Source organism: Aegilops tauschii, chromosome 3 (genome assembly GCF_002575655.3).
Source record: "Aegilops tauschii subsp. strangulata cultivar AL8/78 chromosome 3, Aet v6.0, whole genome shotgun sequence".
Taxonomy (NCBI): Eukaryota; Viridiplantae; Streptophyta; class Magnoliopsida; order Poales; family Poaceae; genus Aegilops; species Aegilops tauschii.
In genome coordinates this window covers 87,735,560-87,762,310 of record NC_053037.3, presented here as the reverse complement: position 1 = coordinate 87,762,310, position 26,751 = coordinate 87,735,560, and the positions used below count along the sequence as shown (strand labels likewise).

The 26,751-nt window shown below is 46.1% G+C and overlaps 2 protein-coding genes across 2 annotated transcripts; both read left to right on the top strand.

Moving 5' to 3' along the window:
- Window positions 1–598: 598 nt before the first annotated feature.
- On the top strand, window positions 599–14,892 carry LOC109787163 (chloride channel protein CLC-c). The gene is made up of 8 exons (XM_020345716.4): window positions 599–2,121; window positions 8,567–8,857; window positions 9,330–9,530; window positions 11,063–11,240; window positions 12,116–12,378; window positions 12,737–13,006; window positions 13,111–14,242; window positions 14,428–14,892. Exons 2-8 carry the CDS (start codon window positions 8,598–8,600, stop codon window positions 14,539–14,541), a joined length of 2,418 nt encoding a protein of 805 aa, XP_020201305.3. The 5' UTR covers window positions 599–2,121; window positions 8,567–8,597; the 3' UTR covers window positions 14,542–14,892.
- Window positions 14,893–18,744: 3,852 nt separating this feature from the next.
- Window positions 18,745–21,073, top strand: LOC109787164 (UDP-glycosyltransferase 1). Its single transcript, XM_020345717.4, has 2 exons — window positions 18,745–19,505; window positions 19,832–21,073. Exons 1-2 carry the CDS (start codon window positions 19,012–19,014, stop codon window positions 20,868–20,870), a joined length of 1,533 nt encoding a protein of 510 aa, XP_020201306.1. The 5' UTR covers window positions 18,745–19,011; the 3' UTR covers window positions 20,871–21,073.
- Window positions 21,074–26,751: the final 5,678 nt, after the last annotated feature.

Below are 26,751 nucleotides of genomic sequence, written 5' to 3'. Positions count from 1 at the left end.
GGCTGCAATGGAGCTTCGTCGGAACGTCGCAAGCCGGTGGCTGCAATGAAGCTCCGCCGCGGCTGCAATGGAGCACGGCGGGGGCGACAATGGAGCTTCGCCGGGACGCCGGGGGTCGTCGGCGCTGCAATGGAGCCGCGACGGAGCACCGTCGTGCCGTCCGTGCTGCAATGAGGTTTCAATGGAGCACTACCGAGGTCGTCGGCGCTGCAATGGAGCCGCGACAGAGCACCATCGTGCCTGGCCATGCTGCGATGAGGTTTCATTGGAGCACCGCCGAGGTCGTTGGAGCTGCGACGGAGCATCTCTGGGCTGCCGGCGCTGCAGTGGAGCGACAGGAGACAGGCTCACAGACAGCGGGCAGTAGCAGCACCGGCCACCGATGATGGAGCGAGGCCGCGGAAGTGCTATGCGGAATCTGTGGAGGAGAAAAGGATGGCTGTGATGAATTGCATCTAACGGTCATGGAGGCGGTTTATAAATTGAGAGAATCATCCGACCTACGCCTAGCACCGGCCTTTTGAGAATGATTATTACAGCTGGGTCCCACTGGACAGGTTGACATGGCATGATATAACAAATTGCAAATAGATAGAATAACATAGACTAAACTGTAAAATGGTATAAGAGGATAAGATCTGGCTCCTCGTTTCTCTCCTCAGGCGTGCGCACGAACTCCCGACCGGCGAGCTCGGCATGGACGACGGCTCCGCGACGCCTCGCCTCCTTCTCCTCCTCCTCCTCTATTCCCCTGCCTCCACCTTCCTCCCACTCCCCGGCCTCGGCCTCCCCTTGTTGCTCACCTGCATCGGCTCCGGCGAGGTGAAGAGGACGCGCGACGGCGGCCCGCGTAGGCGTACAAGTGAGGGTGTGAAGAGGAGGCGCGACAACGGCGGCCATGGATGAGCTCCGGCCGGAGCTGCGCGTCAACGAGGCAAATCCACTGACGGTGGGCATGGAGGTGCGGTCCATGTCCCTCGACCGTGAGCTCCGCTGCCGGCGGTGCCTTCCCCTATCTCTCCCATCTCTCTCTGAGCGTCGGTGCCTTCCCCAATCTCTCCCATCTCTCTCTGATGCGTGCCTGATGCTCAAGCCGATGGCGCCGGAGCTCAATCATGGCTGCTTGATGCCCAAGCTGGATCAGCCGGAGCTCATCCATGGCCGCTGATGCTCAAGCTGCCGCTGGAGCTCCGTTGCCTCGCCGTCCTAACCGACACCGCCGTTGGATCCACGCCCTCTTGCCTGTCCTAGACCACGCCGGACCTCCCCTATGCCCTGCTGCCGGCGTCCACCACCGGGGCGGTGGGAGATGAAGGTCACGATCTCACGGAGAGGACCCGATTGCTTTTTTCGAGGGGTCCTTTGGCAAAACAAAAATGTATCGGGATGTAATTGACAATTTCTTTTGCCAAGTGACCCTGTCTAGTGGGATCCAGTTGTCATAATCGTGCTCAAAACGAGCTAAGCCGTCGACTAGTGTTTTTTGCAAAAAATTAGTCTCGGAATTAGTGGTTTTGGGCACAAAACTATAGAAGTGTGATTTCTGTAACCCTAGCCTTCAATGTCGATGTTTTCTGCAATTCACTCCAATTTATTAAGCATGGAATCGCCCGCGGTGATGCACCGGGTCGCTTTCGTCCAAGAAAGCACGCAACCTACGGCTCATGAGTGTACGCCTTACACACATACTCCTATAGGAGTACATACATACATACATACATACATAACGATGGATCAGGATCAGTGTATGAACATATCCCTGCTGCCGCTGCTGCTGCATATAGAATACTCATGGGCAATGGAGTGAAGCCACAAAACAGGAGTGGAGAAACTACGGCTTTTCCCGTATCCGAATGGTCCCTTCCACACAACCTGTAACATCACACCCATGTTGCTCATCCGCAACTTGTGCATCACAACCATGTTGCTCCGGCTCCGGCTCTGCTCAGCTGTGTATATAAGCAGAGATATAGAGGGGCACAAGGGGGCATTGAGTCCAGTCGGGCAGGGACAAAAGCACACACCGATCGGCGATGAGATACCGTACGTGCTCTGGATGATAGCCGCAAGTCCTCGGCCTCGTCAGCTCAACCTCAAGCTCGAGTTTTCTTCATAGCTAAGGTAAGCGATCCATCCATCCATCCTTGCAGTTGCAGCTAAGTTCGAGTCCCGTCGGACTATGTTTGCTTTTCTTTCTTTAGATTAGAAAAAAATCTCCTTGTTAGGCCCTGCTGCAGATTTTCATAGCTGAACTAGTGGTATCAAGCAGTACTATTCCTATGTGGGTTTTGATTTGTGTTCCGCGAGCCAGATCTTTCTGTATCATTTCGCCGCTCCAACATACATCTTGATCTGAATCTGGGAAATGGCTAGGAGAGAGGAATCTGTTGTGTCTGCACGTTATTGGGTAATGGCCATCTAGCAGTGGGTCCACCGTCTGTCTTTGACCCAGAGCATGGTGCAAATTCTAAGCGTACACAACTCTGCATTGGCTTGCTCACAAATGAAAAAAAGTGCAAGTTCAGACAAGAATTGCTCATCGGCCCTTGCATAAAATCCAGTGCAGATATATATGCCCAATTCTTCTGAGCTACCAAACTTGATTTATTATTCAAAAAAGATGGAGGTTGAAACTCCCGAGCCTCGGATTATGATGCGCATCAACATTCTTATAAACTACTCCCTCCGTCCCATAATATAAGAACTACACTTCTTATATTACGGGACGGAGGGAGTACTCAGCAAGACAACCATGATCGAACAATTACAAAATATGAAATAAATATCGCGAATTCGCAGGGGCACGCGCCTGCCAAGCCATGCCCAGTAGCTCGATTGGCTGGCGATTCATGAAGTAGCTGAATCCCGCACGAGGGCACAATAAGTTGTAAGTTTCAGTCGTTGAAACTTACGACTTTTTATGTGAAACTTGCGATTTTCTCACTTGTTTTTACCAAGTTTTATAGACAAAATTTTAAGATGTTTTCTTGCCGGTCATAGGAAAAAAAAAATTGTGATTTTATTATTTGCGTGTACTAAGTTTCGAGTGTTGAAACTTAACATTTATTTTCAAAATTCATCAAAAAGTCTCGCCGCGAAAAACACGAATATAAAAACATAACTTAATTTAGACTTTTGATTTAAAAGGTATGAAAGTTTGAAAAAATAAAAATAAAAGCACGCCCAAGGGACTGCGTGCCATAAATCCTCTCCCAAATAAATACCTACGACTAAGTTGACTAACGCCTTGAAGAAGGGGTAAACATCCTTGCATCATCGTCGTCACGTCTTTCTTGCATCATCGCGCCACATCCGGCCAAAGACGGCTTAGACAAGGATCTTTATCATGGTTGCCAAGACCAACGAATGAAAATCAGCACAACAAGAAGTAGACAACACCTCAATAAGATAATGACACAAATTCGTCGTTGTTGAACCCGGCCAATAAAGGTCAACAAAAAGGTTTTCACTCCAGACATCGAACAATGTTTCAGTCAGCATCTTAGCGATGTATCATTCTATAGTCGCATCTATCAATACTTCACGCCCGGCCAGGCCAGAAAGACACTAGCAGATTGGTCAAACGTACTCCCACCTTAAACCACCGGCACGGCCGTCAAGGGGCGCCCATGTCTCATGCGGATCTGGTTTTTGACACTCTACGCTAGCGCAAGTCACACTACATCATCCACCATAGGTTGGAGCCGCTGCTCCGGTGCTAGATGCCAGTGGAGATTGTCAGTGTGCCCCAAACTCATCGCCGTCGAGCACTGCGGCTGGCGCTATGAACCTACTCGTCTGATTTGTCGTTGTCCTTGCGCTAGACAAAGATCTCCTTTCGGCCACCAGCAAGAAATATTCCTTCTTAGGTATAGATAGATATAGATATAACATGAGTACAAATTAGACAAATGATCCCATCAAGAGAGTCAAGAGGGTAACTGAATCTTTCAATTGTCGTAAGGATTTACTCCCTACCAAAAGAGATAGCTAAAACTCCATGGTACACTGTTTTCTTCAAAAAAAATAAAAATCTTGTGAGAACTGAAGGTTGCTCTCTTTGAAAAGTTCACTGGGATTTTGAAGGATCTTATGTCAAAAAAAATCTTGTTTGTATGGAGGCCATGCCAGATACCTAATATGTAAGAATGTTCATATCCTTCCTATGCTACAACCAAACAACTTATTTACAAATTCATTTGTTATTGGCTTTTGTATTAATCCACATACCATGACATATTGGCAACCAAACAACTTACTTTTTCTGAGCAAGAGACAGCAGTGTTGCATGGACTAGTTGGGTAGTTAATTGAGGGTATCTCCACCGTGGCCCCTAAAACGGGCACGGTTTCGTCCGCAGACGCATTTGCAGACAACGATAGGGATCCACACATCCAACCATGTCCACATACATTTCAAAAGGGATTTGAACAAATCGAACATTTAAATAAGACCATATTCATTATATTTTTGACATATTTCACTAAACAAAAGCGTCTAGAAGTTAACCTATCTTTGCCCGGCGTCTGTGCTCCAAGTCCTTGTTGTTCCCCTCTGTGTCCATGTCCGGCGGATGTGAGCCCCAAGAAGTGAAGTTCCTGAAGGAAATATGCCCTAGAGGCAATAATAAAGTTGTTATTTTATATTTCCTTATTCATAATAAATGTAATCATTCATGCTAGAATTGTATTGACCGGAAACCTAAATACATGTGTGAATACATAGACAAACACTGTGTCCCTAGTGAGCCTCTACTTGACTAGCTCGTTGATCAAAGATGGTTAAGGTTTCCTAACCATGCATATGAGTTGTCATTTCATAACGGGATCACATCATTAGGAGAATGATGTGATGAACAAGACTCATTCGTTAGCTTAGCATATTGATCGTTCAGTTTTATTGCTATTGCTTTCTTCATGTCAAATACATATTCCTTCGACTCTGAGATTATGCAACTCCCGGAGACCGGAGGAATACCTTGTGTGCTATCAAACGTCACAACATAACTCGGTGATTATAAAGATGCTCTACAGGTATCTCTGAAGGTGTTTGTTGGGTTGGCATAGATCGAGATTATGATTTGTCACTCCGAGTATCGGAGAGGTATCTCTGGGCCCTCAAACAAAGTGACTAATGAGTTAGTTACAAGATGATGTATTACGAAACGAGTAAAGATACTTGTCGGTAACGAGATTGAAATAGGTATATGGATACCGACGATCGAATCTCGGGCAAGTAACATACCGATGGACAAAGGGAATAACGTATGTTGTCATAGCGGTTCGACCAATAAAGAGCTTCGTAGAATGTGTAGAACCAATATGAGCATCCAGGTTCCGCTATTGGTTATTGACCGGAGAGGTATCTCGGTCATGTCTACATAGTTCTCGAACCTGTAGGGTCCGCACGCTTAACGTTCGATGATGATTTTGTATTATATGAGTTATGTGATTTGGTGACCGAATGTTGTTCGGAGTCCCGGATGAGATCACAGACATGACGAGGAGTCTCAAAATGGCTGAGAGGTAAAGATTGATATATAGGGCGATGGTATTTGGACACCAGAACTGTTCTGGAGGATACCGGGTACTTATCGGGACACCTGAAAGGAGTTTCGGGCACCCCCGGCAAAGATATGGGCCTTATGGGCCAAGTGAGGGAACACACCAGCCCTGGTGCGCCCCTATAGAGGCCAGCCCTATGAGGAGGAGAAGGAAAGAGTGGAGGGCAAGGAAAGTGTGGATTAGGATTCCTACTTCCTTCCCTCTCCCCCCCCTCTTTCCTTCCACCTCGGTTATATATGGCAGGGGGCGCGTGGCTTGGGAGGGACTCCAAGTAGGATTCCTCCTACTTGGGGCGCCTCTCTTGGCTGCTCCCTCTCCCTCCCACCTATATATATGAGGGGAGGCGCCTAGAACACACACCAACATCTGTTAGCCGTGTGCGGCGCCCCCCCTCCACAGATTACACCCTCGGTCATATTCTCGCGGTGCTTAGGCGAAGCCCTGCGCGGATCACTTCACCACCACCGTCACCACACTGTCGTGCTGACGGAACTCATCTACTTCCTCGGTACTCTGCTGGATCAAGAGTTTGAGGGACGTCATCGAGCTGAACGTGTGTAGAACTCGGAGGTGTCGTACGTTCGGTGCTTGATCGATTGGAACGAGAAGAAGTTTGACTACATCAACCGCGTTGTCAAACACTTCCGCTTTCAGTCTACGAGGGTACGTAGACATACTCTCCACTCTCATTGTTATGCATCTCCTAGATAGATCTTGCGTGAGCGTAGGAATTTTTTTGAAACTGCATGCTACGTTTCCCAACAGTTCCGGGTCGCCAACGAGGAAGAGTAAGAAATGGGACACGGTTGGCCCACATGGGACACGAGGCGCCGCCATGTCCTACTCTTCCTCGTCGGAGTCCGCATCCTGGCCTTCGTCGGTAGAGGTGAGACCGCCGATGGATGTGGACGGCCGTCCTGGTGGTCGTAATGGTGCCAATGGAGCGCAACTGTTGGTGCGAACAACTGCAATTGTCGGCGTTCACGTCCATGACCACTTGTGCATCCGCCGTCGTCGCGCGAGCGTTGCACGCGACCTCATAGAGCGCGTGTTGCTCCTCGACAAAGTTCAGGTTCTCTGCGGCTATGGCCGCCACGGCCTCCTCGCTCGCGAACTCGCTGTAGATTTAGCCCTCCGCCAACCAATGATGCGCGAGGAGGGCGAGGTTGTAGCGTTGCTCATCCTACGCTTGCTGGAACACCGACACTGACTGCTCCTCCGCCATGACGGCATCAAAGTGCGCCTGCTCCATGGTGAAGCCGACATGGACCGACGTGGGCAGGGGCATCGGCTCGACGCCGCTCAAATTTTGCTGGCATGCCGGAATACCCGAGAGGAAATACGGTGAAATAGCCGAGAGGAAATATCTTGTGTACGTAGCAGTTTGAGAAGCACTAGTTCCAAATATCCATTTGGAAATGACGGCTTGGGGACAGCATGCAAAGCGCTCTTTCCCTCTCGATTGGAAGCCTAGCCGCTAGAAGAGGCCAGCCTTCCAGCACCGTCCTCCAGTGGCTCTCCTCCGTGGATGACCTTGGTCGTCGGTGCTGAGAGGGGTCGTCGGATCCACGCGTGTGGATAGCTTTAGGCTAAAGTAGCTTAGTTTTTTAGGCTGTTCATCGTCTTTGCTTCGGCGTCAGTGATGGCGCTGAATAAAGTTTCTTCAGATCCTACTTCGCAAGGCGGTCGGTCCTATGGTCGTGGATGGATCCGGAATCCAGTCTGTTCAAGCAAGGATGGTGTGGCGGCGGCATCCTCGTGGTGGACATGTGTCATCGGGCTCGCCCGTTGCGACGGCATTTGCTCCAGCCCTAGCGGGGAGCTTGGGAGGTAATGCAGGAGCGGATGTAGATTGTGATCTGCATCGGCAGCATCTGGAAGATGGTGGATCGTGTGCTGGGTTCATGGTAGGTGGATGGCATGTATGGTTTCCTCCTCCGACGTTTAGTCTTGTGGGGGTGCCAGATCTGAAGTTCGATGACGTCTCCGGGGTGTTGCTCCGGTCTGATTCATTCAACGGTTTCACCTTTGGCGAGCCACTTTGGAGGTCCATAAAGCTGCATATCAGCGATGGAGTCGCGTCCAGCTCGGGTGTGGAGGTGATCTGTTATTTTTTTTTCTTTGATGGCTACTGTGGTGGTGCCAAAGGCAGCTGACGGGCGTTAGTGTCAAGTTGAGAGGTTTATTCGGTCTTATTTGTAATTTTACTATTTGACTGTTGTTTTTGTGTGTAAAGGCTAGCGGTCTACTATATTTTCAGTTTTGCCTAATGTGTACGTGACCAGCGGCGAAGCCCGCCTAAAAAATTTGTGGGTTCATCGTTAATTTTCTGAATGTTTTTCTTCACATTGAACAGTGACTGTACAATATTTTTAGGCTATTTTGCTGAAAAGCTGTGGGGTCGGCTGACCCCACAGCTAACACGTAGCTCCGTCACTGTATGTGACATGTATTATGTAACTTATGATATAAGTGAAATACGTATTAGCATGGAAAAAAGTATCACATGGCCATGTGGTAAGCTGCCTGAAAAAAGGTAAAAATAATAATATCCATATGAAGTTCAGGAGCATGGCACCACGTGTCCACGTGGCTGTTAAAATCCACGAGCATGGTCCTGGGTGGTATGCCTATCTCCCCATTCATGAGCCATTCCTCCTTAGTCCTGAGCCGCATCTTTCATTTTTTTCACCACTCTCCGGATATTTATTTTTTATTGATTATTGGTTTAAGATAGCTAACCGCTCATATCAAATGATATTTCTAGATATCTAATAAGACTTCGTCCGAGCATTTTCACCAAAATCATAGACTTAGAACCAAATTATTCTCTTTCGGAAAAAAGAATCAAATTGTTCCTGTTAAACTTTAATTTTTTTGTTGGTAAACGCCTTGACCCTGTGAAAATTTAGTTGAAAAATTCTAATGAACGATTGTTGCAACCATAATCTCTTTGTTTTTGCAAAATGAAACCATAATCAATTGATGCTCGTATGTTGCAGTTGCCAAGAGGACGACAAGAGGCGGGGAGAAATGGACGGAGGCCAGTCGCCGCGGCCTCAGCAGCACCACCGCATGCCGGAGCGGGAGGGGAACAACAACCACGACATTGAGGGCATGGACGGTGCAGCAGAAGGGGATTGGTGGCAGAACAGTTCTTCTAATGCGCTGCTCCGGTATGACGACCGCGGGAGCATATGCGAGCCGCTCATGCGGAAGCGCACCATCAACACCACCTCCCAGATCGCCATTGTTGGCGCCAACATTTGCCCCATCGAGAGCCTCGACTACGAGTACGCATTCCCGTGCCCCACAATCCTTCTGTCTTCTTATTGGTGTTGCTGGCATGTCAACCAGACTTATTTTTGGTTCTTAGATGTGCACGTCTTCATATCTTAGAATTCGGAGTGAAATGTTCTTTTTTTTAATCTAGCAAGCCCCTTTCCATTAATTGCTCCACAGAGATAATCAGCTCAGTTCACAAAGCAAAACCAGAGGGGATGGGAAAGAGCAAATGCATGCCGGCTGTGAGAGCTCGCTATTGAAAATCTCACTACAGGGTGAAAACCTGCTACCACTAAGATTAGAATTCAAAGTGAAGTTTTAATTTTGAGTATGGCTAGTTTTGCATAAACAGTCTGCCTGGTCTATTTCCGAGTTCTAAAGAGATTGAATTTGTACATGTAAAGATTATGCGACTTTCATAAATCCACACTGGACATTACGGTCAGTTTTATTACAATGCTGAATATTTGCTTGTTCCAGAGTTGTGGAGAATAACCTTTTCAAGCAAGACTGGCGGTCAAGAAAGAAGAAGCATATATTTCAGTACATCATTATGAAGTGGACTTTGGTGCTTCTAATCGGCCTATTGACTGGACTTGTTGGCTTCTTCAATAACCTTGCAGTCGAAAACATTGCTGGATTAAAATTGCTAATCACAAGTGATCTTATGCTCAAAGAAAGGTGAAGTTTTACTTTGTGCCATTTGTTAATTTTCCATCCTTTGCCTGCTAATGGCCATTGGCTCATACCCCCTCCGTCCGAGAAAGCTTATCCCTCAAATGGATGTATCTAGCATCAAATGAGAGCTAGATACATCCATTTGAGGAACAACCTTGGAGTAAATAGCATAAAACTACTACTTTACAGGCTAGGGTTCCAAAAAACTATAAAATATTTTTTTTCGCTGAGAACTACCAAAACATGGGTCGGCTGTTTCAAAAAACCCAAAACGCTCGTCACTAGCAGTTTAAACCATATTCTGACAGGTCGGACCCACTCCTAAACATTCTATTTGTCTGACTGTTTTGTTTGACCGTTATCTTACAGTGGGACCCACACGTAAGTTCCTTCTTCTTCCTCTTATCTTTTTCTTCTCTCCCTTCTCCCTTCTCCACCACCTCCGCCACCCCGCCGCACGCCAAGCCAGGGCCGACTCCGGGAAGGAGCACCACGCGAGGAGCAGACGACACCCAGGAGCACGGGCCACCGCCAACCACGCGCCATGGCCGGGGGCAGGGACTCGGGCCGCCGCGCCCAGGGGCATGGGCTGCCGCCAGCCGAGCGCCATGGCCAAGGGCTTGGGCCGCCGGGCCCTGGAAAGAGGGAGAGTGAGAGGACGCACGCCGGGGAGCTCACAGCGGTTGCAGGCGCAGCTCGCCGGCAGGAGGAGACGGCAACCCGCACACACGTTGGAAGGAAGCTCCGCACCGGAGCGCACTGGGCGGGCGACGGACGACGGGAGGGGGCTGTGCGCGGCGCTGGAAGGGAGCTAGGCGCACAGGACGCCGCGACGGGAGGGAGCTCCGCGATGAGCACATCGACGGGAGGGAGCTCCGCGGCGAGCACGGCGGGGAGGGACCCGATCGCTTTTTTCAGTTTGTTTGTAGGACCCGATTGCGTTTTTAAAAGTTTACAGGGACCTGATTGATTTTTTAAGTTTGCAGGGACACTGACATGTGGGCCTCAGTTGTCATTTAACGGTCAAACAAACGGTCAAAACAATCAGTTTTCTTACAAACAGGCTCCAACTGTCATAATCATGATCAATTGTAAAGCACTGGACAATTAGAGTTTTTTGAAACAGCCGACCCCTGATTTGGTAGTTATCAGCGGAAAAAAATTCGGTAGTTTTATGAAACCCTAGCCTGTAAAGTAGTAGTTTTATGCTATTTACTCACAACCTTGGGATAAGTTTTTTTGGACGAAGAGAGTACCTTCCATCGACTTTGTGCCATTTGTTAATGGCCATTGGCCCATACCTTCCATTGCTTGCTAATGGCAATTGGCCCATGCCTTCCATCGAGTGAGATTATGTTAATGGTCAGATCTCTACACATTTTCATGTCATAATTTCTGGAATGGTGCTAAGTTCATGAAAGCGATCGATAGTTAGGTTTATATTTTTACAAGATTTAACAAGAGGGTTGATTCAGTATTGGCTTACAATTGCTGGATTATTTGAAATGACCAATAGTGTTGTGCTTCCAGTGCAGGTATTTCACTGCATTTTTGGCATATGGAGGTTCCAATCTAGTCTTGGCAGCAGCAGCTGCAGCAATATGTGCTTACATTGCACCTGCAGCTGCTGGATCTGGTATTCCTGAAGTTAAAGCATATCTTAATGGAGTTGATGCTTATTCTATACTTGCTCCTAGCACACTCTTTGTAAAGGTGAGTCCTAACTTACAAACGCATTCGTACACAAATATGTTCTCTCTTACTTTTCGTGCATTCTTCATATAGTATCGCTTAGCTCAACTGTGCTCTATCTTCTCCATCATCATGACCCATGAACTACAAGCTAAAGAATCTTCAGTAATAGTTTGGGCTTCTTTTGAAAAAAAAAACTCCCTCTGCTCCACAATATAAAGGATTTCGTGAAGGCCAAACATATGCATGTTTGACCAATATTATAGAATAAAATATGAACATGCGAATACAAAATAAATAAATTATAAAACTATTTTTCATAATGATCTAATGATACAAAATTGGTATTGTAGATATTCACAGTTTTTTCTAAAAACTTGGTCAAACATGCAGACGTTCGACTTTTGAAAAAAGTAATACACCCTGTATTTTGAAACGGATGGAGTAATAATTATGAACAAATTTAAAGCTTCATCTACAACAGGGCAATCTTATTAATTTATTTTCATTGGAAATAATAAAATACTCTGCAAAGTTCGTGACTTCACAAATCCATGAGCTGTGATGCCTTAAGACAAACAAGTGAGACATCATTTGACATTTTCTAAGTGTGCAAACTTTTACACTGGTGGTAGTACTAACTACTACTATTAATGCCTACACTTGACTGTACTAAGATTTCTTATGCTAGTAAACAGCAACATATTACCTCGATACCTTTTGTAAAAAAACTGCAAAAGATTTTTTATATAATTTTTTGATAAGCTGTCTTCCTTTGGCATATCATTCTGCACTGACAGTTGAAAACATGTTCTACCAGTGCCACGTTGTGCATTCTACTCTTCTATGTTATCGCATAACCCTTTTTTCTCATGAAATCTTCTACTGATTTGTAGATATTTGGTTCAATACTTGGAGTTTCAGCTGGATTTGTACTTGGAAAGGAAGGTCCAATGGTACATACGGGGGCGTGCATTGCAAACTTACTTGGTCAGGGAGGGTCACGCAAGTACCATCTTACATGCAATTGGCTAAGATATTTCAAGAACGACAGGGATAGGCGGGATTTGATTACGTGTGGGTGCGCAGCTGGAGTGGCCGCTGCCTTCCGCGCACCTGTTGGTGGCGTCCTGTTTGCTCTTGAGGAAGCAGCATCATGGTAATAACCTTTTCATGTCAAATTATCATCTGTTACTTTGGGGCATTCATTATCTTTTGTAGGTTTCTACAAATCACAACCACATTAGCCATGAGGTTCTAGAATTCATATTTCCTTGTCTAATATTGACATGAAGTGTATTTCATATATAGTGTTTGACAAGAATCATTAGTTGGATATGTAGTTAAAGTGATTAGGCCAACCGATAAATATGCAGAGCCAAAGTAGTACTGCCATAGTTATGTACTGTTAACCTACATGTTTATCTTCAAAATGTTAGTTTATTTTTGAAAAACTTAAACTGCCAGCCACGAGAATACATGTTAATGTGTTTTATCGTTTCAACTTCATTTTACAGGTGGCGAAGTGCTCTTTTATGGAGAGCATTCTTTACAACTGCTGTTGTTGCTGTCGTGTTGAGGACTCTGATTGAGTTCTGTCGCAGTGGAAAGTGTGGTCTCTTTGGGCAAGGTGGATTGATTATGTTTGATCTAAGTTCAACAGTTGCAACCTATAGTAGTCCGGATCTACTTGCAATAATTCTCCTTGGAATAATTGGTGGTATATTCGGAGGCCTCTTTAACTTTCTCTTGGATAAAATTCTTCGTATTTACAGTATTATCAATGAGTAAGTACCGAGGATGAATTGTAATAAATGTGATTGCATAATTTTTCTATTTTCGATACCTAGTTTATGACGTGATATCATCTGACGTTCTTCATCTGCCGTAGGAGAGGTGCTCCATCCAAGATCCTCCTCACTATAATAGTATCAGTTATCACATCAATGTGCTCCTATGGCCTCCCTTGGCTTGCTTCGTGCACTCAATGCCCCGAAGATGCCGTGGAGCAATGTCCTACCGTTGGTCGCTCTGGCAACTATAAGAACTTTCAGTGCCCACCAGGGTATTACAATGGTATGGCATCACTTTTCTTCAATACAAATGATGATGCCATACGCAATCTTTTCAGCACTGGAACAGCGACTGAGTACCACATGTCTAGTCTTTTCATCTTCTTCGTCGCAATCTATTGCCTTGGACTTGTGACTTACGGAATTGCCGTCCCATCTGGTCTCTTCATCCCTGTTATCCTTGCTGGAGCCACATACGGTCGAATAGTGGGCACACTCTTGGGATCCATATCAAGTCTTGACCCTGGACTTTTTGCGCTTCTTGGTGCGGCGTCTTTTCTCGGCGGAACAATGAGAATGACTGTGTCAGTCTGCGTGATCCTTCTAGAACTCACCAATGATCTGCAAATGCTCCCTTTGGTCATGCTTGTTCTTCTAATATCGAAGACCATAGCGGATAGCTTTAACAAAGGGGTTTATGATCAGATAGTGGTAATGAAAGGTTTGCCGTACATGGAGGCTCATGCTGAACCGTACATGAGACATTTGGTTGCTGGTGATGTTGTGACTGGCCCACTAATCACCTTTTCAGGTGTTGAGAAGGTAGGCGACATTGTTACTGCGTTGAGGATCACGGGCCACAATGGATTTCCAGTGGTTGACGAGCCACCTCTAACAGAAGTGCCTGAGTTGGTTGGGCTTGTGATCAGGTCACATCTATTGGTTTTGCTGAAAGGCAAGATGTTCATGAAGGAGCCAGTGAAAATGAGCGGTAGCTTTGTTATGGAAAGATTTGGTGCCTTTGATTTTGCTAAGGCAGGGTCAGGGAAGGGTTTAAAAATTGAGGATCTGCATTTCACTGATGAGGAGATGCAAATGTATGTAGATCTCCATGCAATTGCAAACACCTCGCCATATACAGTGGTTGAGACAATGTCACTAGCAAAAGCTGCACTCCTATTCCGAGAACTAGGATTGAGACATCTCTTGGTTGTTCCAAAGACCCCATACGTAAGGGTTCTCACTCTCTCTCTCACTATATATATTATGTGTGTGTGTGTGTTTTTTTTTTCACGCGTGATGCATTTTCTCACTCATTATAATATGATTTTGTACCAACCGTTCCCACTATGGATAGTTCCTTTTATTTGTAAAGGTGTCCACCGCTGATGACATATTTCATATGTTGAATGCAGAGGCCTCCCATTGTTGGAATTCTCACAAGGCATGATTTTGTGGCGGAACATATCCATGACCTATTCCCAAGTCTCAATCCTCACAACTTTCATTCAGCCTCAATGGGAGGTTGATTGTGAATTTTTTTTGTTTCTTCTCATTTACAAAAATCATATAAGTCTTATGTACATCAATCAGATTGCGCTTTTGTAATAATAATGTGGCCAGATGGTTGGACGTCTGCCTATTGCCAGAAGGTCAAGGAAGTTGGTGAACTGATGACAGGGAAGCTGCCAACCCTAGTTTTCTATTGTGAGCCTATGACAGGAATCATTGTGCCAACTATAGATTAAACATTCAAAACCCTGGAACTCGAAAGATAAACATACATGCTAAAGTTTCTACAAAGCATGTTTGAGTATGAGATTTTAGTTACATTGAACTTCTGACAATATTTAAACAAGTATGGTTCTCATTTGCAAGTATTTGCTTGGCCTCTTGACTCTATTTGCCTTTCAATTGCTCTCCGACCATTCACATTTGCATCTCATCGTAGTGTATTGTGACTTGTTGTGGGTGCTAACTGCCTTGCATCACATCCACGTATCAATATAAGGGCCAGCTCATAAGTGGGCGCGAGAATCAAGCAGACCATGGCGTGGTTATCTCCCCACGAAACGCCTCGATTTTCGGGATGACAGTAAACGTAAAGATCCGTTGCGGATCTGGCGGAGTAAAAAACGGGCTTAATGGAAGATGACGTCACGGCGGATTATCCGGAGTTCAGAGGATGACGTCACGCCGGGTTACGGCCTTCACACAATTGTAAGCCGGAGGTTTTCTGTCGAAGGAATGGAAGATTGACATGAGCCGGCTCAAATCAATCTGGGGCCTAATGTTGAGGATATAGACCTTAGAGTCACCCGCCAGAAGGGGCCGGGTTACTCATATGGTCATTGCCAGAAGCCCGGCGCTAAGCTTAAAGACGGTGGGCCAGAGATGGGCTTAAGACCCGGATACGGCTTAAGGCCCGTAGTTGCGATTATTATCATGGTAGAACTTGTAGTGTAAGGCAAGAATAGTTGAGAGTCCGAGCCGGCGCCCGTAGTTGCGATTATTATCATAGATTAATTGGGCTTTTTCTTTGAAGTCTTTAGGCCAGATTTTTGTCTTTTTGTGTAGCTTGCAAATAATTGTATTATTTAATGAAATTTCACGGATACTTACAGAACCCGAAATCACTAATTGAGAGTACTCATTACAAAGATGGACGAGATTTGCCTGCGCCCCGTGCGTGCGCCCATCCATGCCCCCGCGTACGTGGCTTGATTTGATTGTAACAAAATAAGGTCCGGGCCCATCCCGTTAAAATCAGGGGATGATTAGATTAGGAAGGAAAAAGGAAAAAAAACAGCCTTAGGATTAAGTGGGAGCACGGATGGGAGCATGGGGAGGGAGCATGCAAGCCGGCAAGTGGCGCGCTGCATGTGCGCCACTTGTCGCAACCTGTGAGTTTTCTCTTTTTTCGTAAATCTGTTTATTCAAAATATTTTATTTCTTAAACCGTGCGTACAAATCTCGAACTATTTTCACCGTTGGTTTCCTCGCGTTGAGATCATCAAAACTATATCCCATGTTGATAGATTTTGACGAACTTTTTTTCATGAAAAAACGGACAAAAAAACCGAACCAGGAGCACGTGTTTTTTCCCTTTCCAAAGGAGGCACGCCCATGCCTCTCGCAAAATCACAACCGTGCCTCTCGTGAAAGAAAAAAAAGGAAAACTCGTCTTTTTTTCGTTTCCGAAGGCACGCCTCGCGAAAGCACAACCGGATCTCTCGCGGAAGCAAAACCGTGCCTTTCACGAAAGAAAGAAAAAACAAAAAACTCGTTTTTTTTCATTTCCAAAGGCACGGCTCGTTGACAGAACTCCTATCGATTTGTTTTTTTTTTTGAGGGAATCCTATCGATTTGTTAAACGGTTTGTCGTTGGCAGGGCCTTAATTTTTCCACTGGATCCGTTAAGACGAGTGCAAGGACGTTGGTATTAAGCTTTGGAAAAAGAAGCCATTCCTATGGAACAGAAGAACGAGTCATGAAGTTTACTTTTGTCCAAACATCTTACAAAAAATGAGGTATCCATTTAAACCCAAAAAAAATACTACATGAAAGCATACATTATGCATGTCTTGTGCTCTTTTTTTGTGTCCACAGTTTCGCGTTTTTCCTAGTGTGGTGTAAAAAAATCCAGTGAGGTAGGTAATCAACCAAATCTAACATTCTTAAGAAGTTGCTCCCCACTTCTACCTATTCTCTCAACATGCACGCTATCCACATCATCATCATGCCACATCATCAATACTAAAGAGGAGCAACCCACTAACTCAATCTATATACTTAAAAAGTTCACCCCCACTATCTATTTATCTTAACATGCACCATGTCCACGTCAGCAAAGAGCCACATCAGACAAACTTTGCCCACCTCATGCATTCACCGAATGGGCCATGTCAACAATTTTTTCTTAAATCGTTCAGTTTACTTGAATGGTGTATCTGCCGTTTAGTTTGAGGCTTTCAATAGCGTGAGTGCGTGTCGCACGTCTAACCGAAGAGCATCCATTCAAGAAAGGCAACCATTATTTCTTCCCTTCCTATAAGATTTCTTTCCTGTTGTTTCCAATCTCAACCACGGAAACCACGGATCCGGCTTGCCTGCTCCCTCTCCATGCTCCCATCCGTGCTCCCACTTCATTCTACGGCTGTTCTTTTCCCTTTTTCTTTTCTAATCTAATCATCCCCCCCGATTTTCAGGGGTGGGGCCGTGCCTTATTTTCTTCCAATCAAATCAAGCCACGTATGCGGGAGCACGGATGGGAGCATGGGAAGGGAGCAGGCAAGTCTCGTCCGGAAACCACTAATCCCCCTGCATGGCCCCTCTTCTTCTCCATCGATCCCCCTTCATATCCCCCTCTGATTATGCGGTACGACGCAATCGTCGAAGAGGCCAGCGACGTCCGGGACTAAGGAGCCGAGCAGCGGACGTCCTAGGCTGAGGACCGACCGCGGCACCGCCGCACCGGGATGAAGCTCGAGACCGGCAGACCTTCCCTGCAGTGGCACGGCTCATCGCGAGCAAGCCGACGAGGGAGGAGCAGTGAGGCGCCGTGCGCACATCGGCGCACCGGAAAAGGTCAGCGACGCCGTGCAGGTGTGCCAGGATCTCCAGTACGACGTCCTCCGGAGCCTCACCAGCGTGTGCACTTCCGGGCCCCTCACCTGTCATCTCATCTGCCCCCGCCCCCGCGACGTGACGTCCTTCGGCTGCCTCACCAGCGAGAGCGCCGCGGGTGTGTGCATGTTGCTGCTGTTACGGCTGTGTGCATGCCGTCGCTGGTACTGACTGGCGTGCGCACGTATGCATGCAGGCAAGCATGATTACTTCCTTGCTTTTTTTTTGCGCAGCGATCACTTCCTTGCTAATTACCCTACATACGAATCCAATGGATCCTTGCTAAGAGACACATATCAGACCAATCTATCTACAATCCCAATTCCTATACTCTAAACAGAGTACATTAAAAGTTTAGACCAATGTGTAAAATTCTTGCCTATCTGAATTTCTTTTTGTCAGATTTCACCATTGTTGATTGGTTTATTTCCATTTTTTATAGTTAAATTTATTTCTACTATTTCTTTTTGGGTTATTATTACTACTATTGAACAAGTAAACCGCATGAGTTTCTCGAATTTAAGTTAAACCCATGCGTGCTAAAAATTTCCCGCAGCAACGCGCGGGATGTTATCTAGTTACAGGAGTTCTACAAAACGGAAAAGGAGGAGGCGTTGCCGTCGTACCTCTTTGCGGCAGTAAGTCCATATCAGTGTTGAAATAGGATGCACTGCCTCCACCAGCGTCGCTCCAAAAATGGACTCGTATTTCCCAAATCGATGGAGTGCTTTTCTCTGCAGAAGCTTCTCACTTCCAAAGGCCTATGAGGGACCGCCTATGAGGATACAGACCATACAGAGTAATCTTTGACTAGACTAATATGGTCGAAAAACAGGCAAGAAAATTCCACACGCTGTCACAGTACACTGAATCTCCACATGGAAAATAATGCACTCCTGTCATATTATTGGCAGAGCCAGCTGGCTCTGCCTTCCACAGGCCACAGGCTTGAGAGTTGAGTAGCACCACGCATATACGGCAAGTCAGCATCAGAGTTGAACATCATCCGGGCAGCCAAATTCAGTGCATCGAATCCGGGTGCCAGGGATTAATCTGCGCCATCCGATGTCCCATCGGACCGCCTGGAGCCCTGGACGCCGCCTTCCTGGAGGTTCAGAACTTGAGAAGATTCATTCATCCACATGGCCGACTCCATGAGTCCATGGCTGATGTTAGAGCATGCGTCACTAGCAAGAGGTGACCAAGTTGATACGCTGCACCCGTTCCAACGTCAGCTCGTCAACTCAACTTAGGAAGATATATAGCACCAGGACCAGGCGCTATAGACACACTACAGCTGCCATTGCACCGCTTCCAAGTCCTCCCAGCTTGACAGACTCCACTAGCACTTTTGCTGCCACGGCCGATCAACCATGACCTTCGCAGGAAGCGGCTATGGGGAGAGGGGCTCCAAGAGGGCGCACTTCGTGCTGGTACCGATGATGGCTCAGGGCCATACCATCCCCATGACCGACATGGCACGCCTGCTGGCAGAGCATGGCGCGCAGGTCAGCTTCATCACCACGGCGGTCAACGCCGCTAGGTTGGAGGGCTTCGCCGCTGACGTGAAGGCGGCAGGCCTGGCGGTTCAGCTCGTGGAGCTCCACTTCCCGGCAGCGGAGTTCGGCCTACCGGACGGGTGCGAGAACCTCGACATGATCCAATCAAAGAATTTGTTCTTGAACTTCATGAAGGCCTGTGCCGCGCTGCAGGAGCCGCTCATGGCGTACCTCCGTGAGCAGCAGCGCTCGCCTCCGAGCTGCATCATATCTGACCTGGTTCACTGGTGGACTGGTGACATCGCAAGGGAGCTTGGTATCCCGAGGCTGACCTTTAGTGGCTTTTGTGGCTTCTCGTCCCTCATCAGGTACAATCATAATAAGAGGCAAATCTTGTGAGTAATTAATTTTGTACTATGCATATTATTGCTGCTACAATTAAGTGCTTTACTTCATCAGTGGACGGAGAACTATTGTAAATTGCCTCCAGAGAGAAGAAAGCATTGAACATATAAAAGGCTACACCTGAAAGGAATACTTGTTTGTGTGATGAAATATGTAATTTACACTCCATAAGGAAACACAGACAGCAAAGGTTTTCATGGGCAAGTTTTTAGGGCAGCTATATCTGGTTGACGTTTGTCGAAGAAGTCTGCTCTTATACGTATTTGAAACAACTACAACCATCTTGCAGGTACATCACTTATCACAACAATGTATTTCAAAATGTCAAAGACGAAAATGAGCTCATCACAATCACAGGGTTCCCTACGCCACTAGAGCTGACAAAGGCTAAATGCCCTGGAAATTTTTGTATTCCTGGTATGGAGCAAATCCGTAAGAAGTTCCTTGAAGAGGAGCTGAAAAGTGATGGTGAGGTAATTAACAGCTTCCAGGAGCTGGAGACATTGTACATTGAATCCTTTGAGCAGACGACAAAGAAGAAGGTCTGGGCGGTCGGACCAATGTGCCTCTGTCACCGAGACAACAACACTATGGCCGCAAGAGGAAACAAGGCGTCAATGGATGAAGCACAGTGCTTGCAATGGCTTGATTCAATGAAGCCAGGCTCAGTGGTCTTTGTCAGCTTTGGCAGCCTCGCTTGCACTACACCTCAACAGCTTGTTGAGCTGGGACTGGGACTTGAAACCTCCAGGAAACCGTTTATTTGGGTGATCAAAGCAGGAGCTAAGCTTCCAGAAGTCGAGGAATGGCTCGCAGACGAGTTCGAGGAGCGTGTCAAAAATAGAGGCATGGTCATAAGGGGTTGGGCGCCACAGCTCATGATCCTGCAGCACCAAGCCGTTGGAGGATTCGTGACGCACTGCGGGTGGAACTCAACAATAGAGGGCATCTGTGCAGGTGTGCCCATGATCACATGGCCGCACTTTGGGGAGCAGTTTTTGAATGAGAAGCTGCTGGTGGATGTGCTGAAAATCGGGATGGAGGTTGGAGTGAAAGGAGTTACACAGTGGGGAAGTGAAAACCAGGAGGTTATGGTTACAAGAGATGAGGTGCAGAAAGCTGTGAACACCCTGATGGATGAGGGCGCGGCTGCAGAAGAGATGAGGGTGAGAGCAAAAGACTGCGCCATTAAGGCAAGGAGGGCTTTCGATGAGGGAGGTTCTTCGTATGACAACATAAGGCTATTAATTCAAGAAATGGAAATCAAGACGAATGCATGTGGTTCAGTGGTTGATAGAGATGGTAATAAGCTCTCTTTTTTGGTGTAAACAAAAAGTAAAAGAGCCTATAGCATATTTATCGTTATAAAGGATTTCTTTTACAAATAACCAGTAGCTTGTATCAGGATCACTATCTATTCTGTTGCGCAGGTTTCATATTTTTTGGGGAAAGGGGATATCCCCGGCCTCTGCATCATACTGATCCACACACTCATATTTATTAAAAACAATTCAGAAGTTCAGTAGTTTCATAATGATTACACTGTCTACTTCTCCAAGTGGCATGCTCTACTTTTCATTTTGCTACCACTTACTCATCAGAGTTGATAAGAGTTCAGAAAGGAGAAAAAATGAAATAAAATGTATGCACATTATCAAAACTAAGACTAAAAGCAAGCGATGATTCAAGGTGAATAATCCAAAGAAAGATAAGGAAGTGAAACCCACATAAAGCACATACTCCCTCCGTCCGGAAATACTTGCCATCAAAATGAATAAAAGGGGATGTATCTAGACGTATTTTAGTTCTAGATACATCCCTTTTTATCCATTTTGATGACAAGTATTTTCGGACGGAGGGAGTATGAATTTAGAAAGTTATGTTTGACCTAGCAGTGTGACAAACATGAAATTTCAAGGATCTCTCCATACAAAAAGAGATAAGGATCACCTAAAACAAGGTTGTCTTGTACAGTACTGTTTATATGACAAGTGGCTAAAGGGTCAAAGCTCAAGGCCAGTGAGCAAATCTATTGTTTTGAACGTGCTGGCTGATGCTCCTAGTTGCCAAAATCAATCTAAACCTGCACTTTCGCCTTCTAAACGGATAGAAGTATGTAGGAGTATTTATCTAGCAACTGGGGGCACAAAGAGGAGTGAATAAGTTCAGTGAAACCATGGTGTAATAATAAAAGCATATAAACAGATGACTGTTTCATAGGAAGTGTCAAGATTTACTGAGCAATTATGAACAGGCATGGTCAAATGTTCTATATTCAAAGTAGGCCGATGTGTTGAGTTCCTTAGAAATTCGAATATGAACTAAGCAAGGGGAAAGCTGCAGGCTGGAGGAAATAGAACAGACCTGGTTTCACTATGCACCGATGACTGTGCCTCCACCCGGAGCATTCTGCAACACATATGGACAGCCTCCTCGCCGTGAGGAGCAGTGAGCTTTGGAAAGTGGGCGTTGAGCTCTAGCCCAGACTTAGCCACGACGTGAGCGTGAACGGCGTCCCCGACAGCCTGCTCCACGGCGCGCCGCCCCGCCGCATTGAGCAATGGCAGGAACGTGTACGCGTCGGGCCTGGCTCCGCGCGCCAGGATGCCCACGTACACCCGCAACAGCATCCTCGGCGCCAGCAGCCAGCAGCCACCGCCGCGAGGCGCCCCGGCGAGGAATTTCGTCGAACGGGCCACGGGTGCGCCGCAGGGCGCGCAGATTGTCGCATTAACATTAGCCGCGGGTAGTTGCAGCGATGCGCAGGGAACGGGTCAGCAGAGGAGTCCAGGCGGTGGCGGCTGGCGAGCGTCTGGTCCAGGAGCGACGGCGGTTGGCCAAGGAAGGAGAGGAGAAGAGAGAGGAAGGGGAGGAGCACGCCGGCGCGGTGGAGCAGGAGGGAAGCCTGTCGCCGGACGTGGACTCGTCGCAAGCTGCGCTGCGGCAAGCCGGCCGGCAACCGGCAGCTTTTGGTCGCGGCAAGCAGGCTCGCGTTCGTCCCCTGTTTTTCCATTTTCTTTTGGGAGGAAGGATCGGGAATGAAGAAGATGGCGAAGTTTTTTTTTCCAAGGGAAGGTCATCATCGTCCACTGGATCCGATCCAAGCCATACGGCCATTCGGCCTTTGACATCTCTCAAAGTTTTTTTTTTGCGGGTATAAACTTATACTCCCTTCGTCCCAAAATAAGTGACTCAACTTTGGACGGAAGAAGTATTACTCACAATACTCGGACCTCGGCTCGAGGCATTTTCTCTACCCCTTCTTACCCTGAAGGGGATTACAATCAGCACAAGTTAAATCTACGGAGTCTGAGGGACCTAAGCCAATCCAGATCAAAATCCTACCTTCTACCCTAGCAAACCTAGCCAGACTATCGCTAACCTTATTTTGAGTGCGATTCACAAGATTAATACAAGTTCTACGAAGGCTCATCAAATACCTAATTTCTTTCACAATAGCATAGTAAATCGATCTATCCACATAATGTGACTAAATCAGCTTCACGCCCACCATAGAGTCTATCTCCACTATAATAGGCAGTTCACTCCTTTGAATTGAAAAAGAGAGTCCCTCCTGCGCTCCGCTTCCAAAGCTTCGTGACATGAGAAAAGACCTCTGCAGGCAGAAAAAATGATTGCACCTTTGTCATTCCGCAAGATCATTCCCGCTCCAACTGCTCCATCATCAAAGGATCCATCCGAATTCAATGTTACCCAACCATCCGGAGGCACACTCCACCTAGCAGCAAGGTTAGGTGGTTTGGACCTCTCTGCTTGCATATATTTGACAATTGTTTTTCCTTTAACAGGATCATCGCATAAATCAGATTTGAGCCCGATGAGAGAGTCCAGTTAACTAACTAGGAATCTTTTAGATGCTTCCGCCGGAGGAGGTATTTTATGATGAACAACTTCATTACGAACGTCTCAACAGCGTCATAAGGTCATAAGCAACATTGACCGTTCAATGTCTGGGAGGGGTTCTAGTGCATGCAGTAACCATTCTTTGCCCGTGTTAACAACATCATTTATTTCCGGCAGAGCCCATACTTCCGCCATTGCGAACCACAGCTCTCGAGCAAGAGGGCATCGTATAAAAGGATGAAAATTATCTTCCACTTCAGTCACACATAGCGGGCACCTGCCATCAATTTCCAGACCCCGTTTGTATTTATTTTGCCAGGTAGGTAGGGAATCGACTGCCACTCTCCATACAAAGTTATGAACAGTCGGAGGGATATCACATGCCCATATTAGCTTCCACCCCCTCCGTCGACCATCAGGAGCCGAACTAGAGCCTGTTACGAACAATCTTCTTTTTTTTGTTGATTTTGGGTTGGAGTTTTGTCTCTTTCTGTAGGTGTATAACACAATGTATTATTGAGCAAAAATTAACAGGTACTTAGAGCACATGCATACATATTTGTATAAAGTGCTTTTCTGAAATTTTTAAGCATATTTTTTGTGTTGTTTCAAAAACCGTGCTTCAATGCCCCCATGCGCTGAAAATCCGCTTTACCCTACAACCTTACTAATTTTGTTTCGAGTCTTTTATTTCTAGTGAAACGGAGGCACAAGATTTGCCATCTCGTTTAAGTAAGGGAGAAGAACAAGGTTTTTGGCGCATGACCCTCCGGTCCAACATTACAAAATAAATCACTCTCCTTGGATAATGTGCTTAGCTCCGGCGATAGCCTAGTCCGACATTACACAATCACATTGGCATGGATTAGTTCCAGAAGACCCCCGCCCCACTAATTCTGAGCCAAAATATCCAATACCATGAACCTGCCCCTCCTCTAGAAACTCGCAGGGGCACGCAGATGCAAGGACACAACATCTTCCCAACTATGTCGGCCCCTGATTTCCTCGTGATCCGCAAAATCGTTGGATCCCATACGAGGACACAACAAGTTTTAGAACTTAGTTGTTGAGACTTACGTTTTGTGCATAGTTATCAGACCCCCAACCTTGTGCACATATGGGACTCCAGAGTTCCGAGCAGGGTCCGGGTGTTCGGTTGGCTGTTCTATTTGGACCAACTAAACACTCGGGCCAATCTCCACCGCAAGATCATCCTCTGACTCTTGGTCATGCCCACGATGCCACGCAGCTCCGGAAAACCGTGCCCACCTGTTCTTTCTCTGCCCACCGCCATCCGCTATTTGGGACGCTTTTGGTCTGCTGCCGGTCTCATCCCCATTGGCTGAGTTGTGGAACTCCTCATGCCATCTAGAGCTGCCCAAATCAGTCTGGCCTTTTGTTCTTCTGTTAATATTGTGGAAAATTTTGGAGCTCGTAATGCTGCGAGTTTTATTTATGAGCACCTCTCTCCCAATGATGTAACCCCCTCCATAATCTCGGACCTCACTCTCTGGTCTCAACGTCTTAAAAAGATGAACCAAAAAATCCACGCCAGATTGTGGCAGGATTTTTTCTCCTCTCGCCTCACCTAAATAACTTTTATTTCATATATATCCAGGTGGGGAGTCCCCACCCCCCTTGACAGTTTAAAAAACTTACAATTTTGTCGATCGCAAGTTCTAATTTTTTTTATTTTGTCGGTCTCTCGTACCAGGTTTCAAAAGTTGAAACTTAACGAAGTTTTAAAAACTCATCAAAAACGTCTTCAAAATGAATCTCATTTGAAAGCCCTCCTCATCAGAAACACAAATATGCAAATGATACTCAATAGAAAGATTGAAATCAAAAGCAAAAAGAAAAAAAGGGGTTGCATATCTTTGCCCCCGCGTGCTACAAATCCCCCCCCCCCTCCAGTTGAAGAATGAAGGAACCTGGCACTAAAAACAAAAAGAGCTTACTTAATCAGTATATATGGCCTCACTGCACATCTCCTTTATTCGTACATAAGAAGCCATATGCTTTGGTAGTTTTCTGAGAGATATAGAAACATGGCTGGAATTTCAGTTTGTTTTAACGGTCTCAACAATAGTAGGTGTCGATAAAAAGCAAGTGTGTATTTTGGTTTAGGTAATGAATATGATTCACCAATATATGAATTTTCCCAAATTATTTGAAGGTACTTTAGTGTACAAATTATTCGGCATATTTGCTTGCATCTCCACTTTTGTGTTGTGCAGCTTTCTGGTGGATGGCATAAAGAAGATGGTGAAGATGTATATCCGCGATGAGTACTTGTATGCAAAAGGTTAATTTCCCCCCATGTAGGCCCTTCAAATAAAAATTTCTTCAAAGTTTTCTCCAAAGCAGGGGATGGGGGGGGGGGGGGGGGGGGGGCAGCGCCCCCCACCCCACTGGCCTCAACATAGCTCCGCCGTTGCGTGTGCTCTTCAATACCGATGTACATGGACAACGTGAACATGATTTGCGTCTTGGCGGTCTTCTACAAGAAGTTGATACCTGAGTCGAAAGTGGAGAACTACCTCGTTGATCTGCCGATATTCAACCCACCTTTACCACTGTGATTATTGTTTGGATATTAGGCTTGGTAGTTAATATAATTTCTTATACATTGAACAACCAACCACTGCTTGGTCTGTTTCATTACATATTCTTGTTTGGATACAGACAATTAAATGATGGAAAGGATTGCAAGAGGATAAATGAGATAGCAGCTGGTGTGTGTGTCTGTGTGTGAGCAAAATGAATTTTCTCGTTGAATCACCGGCCGTGTGGGCATGTGTGACTAGGATCACGTGCCAAGGAGGCAACAAACTCCATCGATCAGTTGGCACCCACGATTCAATTAACGGACTGGCCGGGGAGCCCGGCCCGGAGCACGTGCCAGTGAACAAACCTCTGCTCTCCCTTGTGCGATGCAGAACATCTTCAAGAATTACTGCAGAGATTTCTTGAAGTGCATTGACAAATCGAAAACCGCATAGGGCATGAACAATTGAGCATTTGTGGACACTCCATGGACAATAAATTGGACTATTATTTGAGATTTCAAGCATATGTTTTGTTTACTCTAATCTATTGGACCATATACAGTTTCAAATTTGAATTTGAACTTGAATTTTGAATCTAATTTCATACATTGTGCATTTTAAATGATGTTTGATTATTTGAATCTAAAAATATCATTATTTTAATTATTATGTTGATAGAATGGCCAATGTGTATGCAGTTTATGTACAAGTTTAAAGAAAAATCAATTTTGGGGGAGATTTATTGGGGACTGTTAGAACGTGCATCCCCAATAACCAGAAAAGTGTTATTGGAGCC